Genomic DNA, 1,686 nt, shown 5'->3' with positions numbered 1-1,686 from the left:
ATATATATATATATATATATATATATATATATATATATATATATATATATATATATATATATATATATATATATATATATATATATATATATATATATATATATATATATATATATATATATATATATATATATATATATATATATATATATATATATATATATATATATATATATATATAATATATAATGCAGAATTGGTATGTGCTTTTTTTTTTGTGAATAGCCTAGCATTTTGCCTTAGTTCTGTTGCTGCTTTTGGCCAGTATGTTGTGATGGGTGGAGCTAAACATCTGATAAGGGATCAGATTGCTGGTATTACAGCATTCTATAAGGCGGGAAAGTCCAATACAGAATTATCAAATACAACCGAAATTTCATTGCGGTGTCCAGAGGTGGACAACAAAATTTCATGACTATGGAGACACTGACCCACCACTACAGAAAAGGGAACCAAGGAGGCCACAGAAAACATCTAAACGCACATTAAATGTGCCCAGGAGACAGGTGGATAGTCAGCCACGAATAACACCACCAGAATTAAAAGAAAGGAACCCTGTATTACTGGCTGATGTGTCTGTGAGATTATACAGCGACTGCTCCACATTGACTTGAAATTTTCCTACCGCATCACTCACAAAAAACCCAATTTTTTTCTCTTAAGCAGAGGCAGAATAGGGTTGCTTTTTGCAAAAAATATCTTCAGCAGGACGAGGAAAAGGGGGAAACGAGTGTTATGGAGCGATGATGAGTGTAACTGGAAACAGAGACGGCAAAGTTTATCGCCGCCATGAAAGTGATCTGTGTGAGCCGAGATTCATCCAAGGGACTGAAATATCCAGAAAAATTGATGGTGTGGTGTGCCTTTGGTTACCACGGTGTAGGGACATTGGTAATAGTACCAAGGAATGTTTTGATGAATGCAGAGTGAGTGATAATTTGGAATATTGCTTTGAGCAGTGCCAAACAGACGTGTTTATGCAGGATGGTGCACCTTGTCATCATGCAAAGTTTTAAATCCTATTGAAAACTTGTGGGCACTAATGAAAAACAGATTACTTGTGCATGACACCTCATCAGTCCCCAAGCTTGAGGCAGCCATCACAACATACTGAACAAAAACAGCAACAGAACTCAGGCAAAAAAAGCATGCAGCAATTCTGCTCACTGTCACTGGCCAGAGGTAATTGAGCGATATCTGAAACAGCCAATGTGGAGTTATATAAAGTAATCTACCAGCTATCTATCTATATGTATGTATGTATGTATACACACACACACACATATTATATATATATATGTGTGTGTGTGTGTGTGTGTTTGTGTAAAATATATATTATATATGTATATATACATAAACATATATATATGAATATATATGTATGTATATATATATATATATATATATATATATTTTTTTTTTTTTTTAAAAAAAAAAAAATATATATATATGTGTGTGTGTGTGTTTTACATATATGTATATCTATAATATATGGGTTTTAATATAAAGGGTTTTAAATATATATATATATATATATATATATATATATATATATATTTTTGTATATATATATTATATATATATATGTATATATATATTTTGTATATATATATGTATGTATGTATGTATATGTATATATATATATATATATTTAAAAAAAAACATATGGATATATATGTATGATAT

General features: G+C 29.8%; 1 protein-coding gene across 1 annotated transcript in view; it reads left to right on the top strand.

Moving 5' to 3' along the window:
• Nucleotides 1-789: 789 nt before the first annotated feature.
• The window catches only part of LOC138860513 (mpv17-like protein 2), a 3,622-nt gene continuing 2,725 nt past the window's right edge, over nt 790-1,686 (top strand). Inside the window, exons 1-2 of the mRNA XM_070118094.1 lie at nt 790-891; nt 1,080-1,182. Of these exons, the coding sequence (XP_069974195.1) occupies nt 790-891; nt 1,080-1,182 (205 nt within the window). The remainder of the gene's footprint in view (nt 892-1,079; nt 1,183-1,686) is intronic.

This window comes from Penaeus vannamei, chromosome 41 (assembly GCF_042767895.1).
Source record: "Penaeus vannamei isolate JL-2024 chromosome 41, ASM4276789v1, whole genome shotgun sequence".
Classification (NCBI taxonomy): Eukaryota; Metazoa; Arthropoda; class Malacostraca; order Decapoda; family Penaeidae; genus Penaeus; species Penaeus vannamei.
The sequence above is the reverse complement of the archived record's forward strand: the minus strand, read 5'-3'. Positions and strand labels throughout refer to the sequence as shown.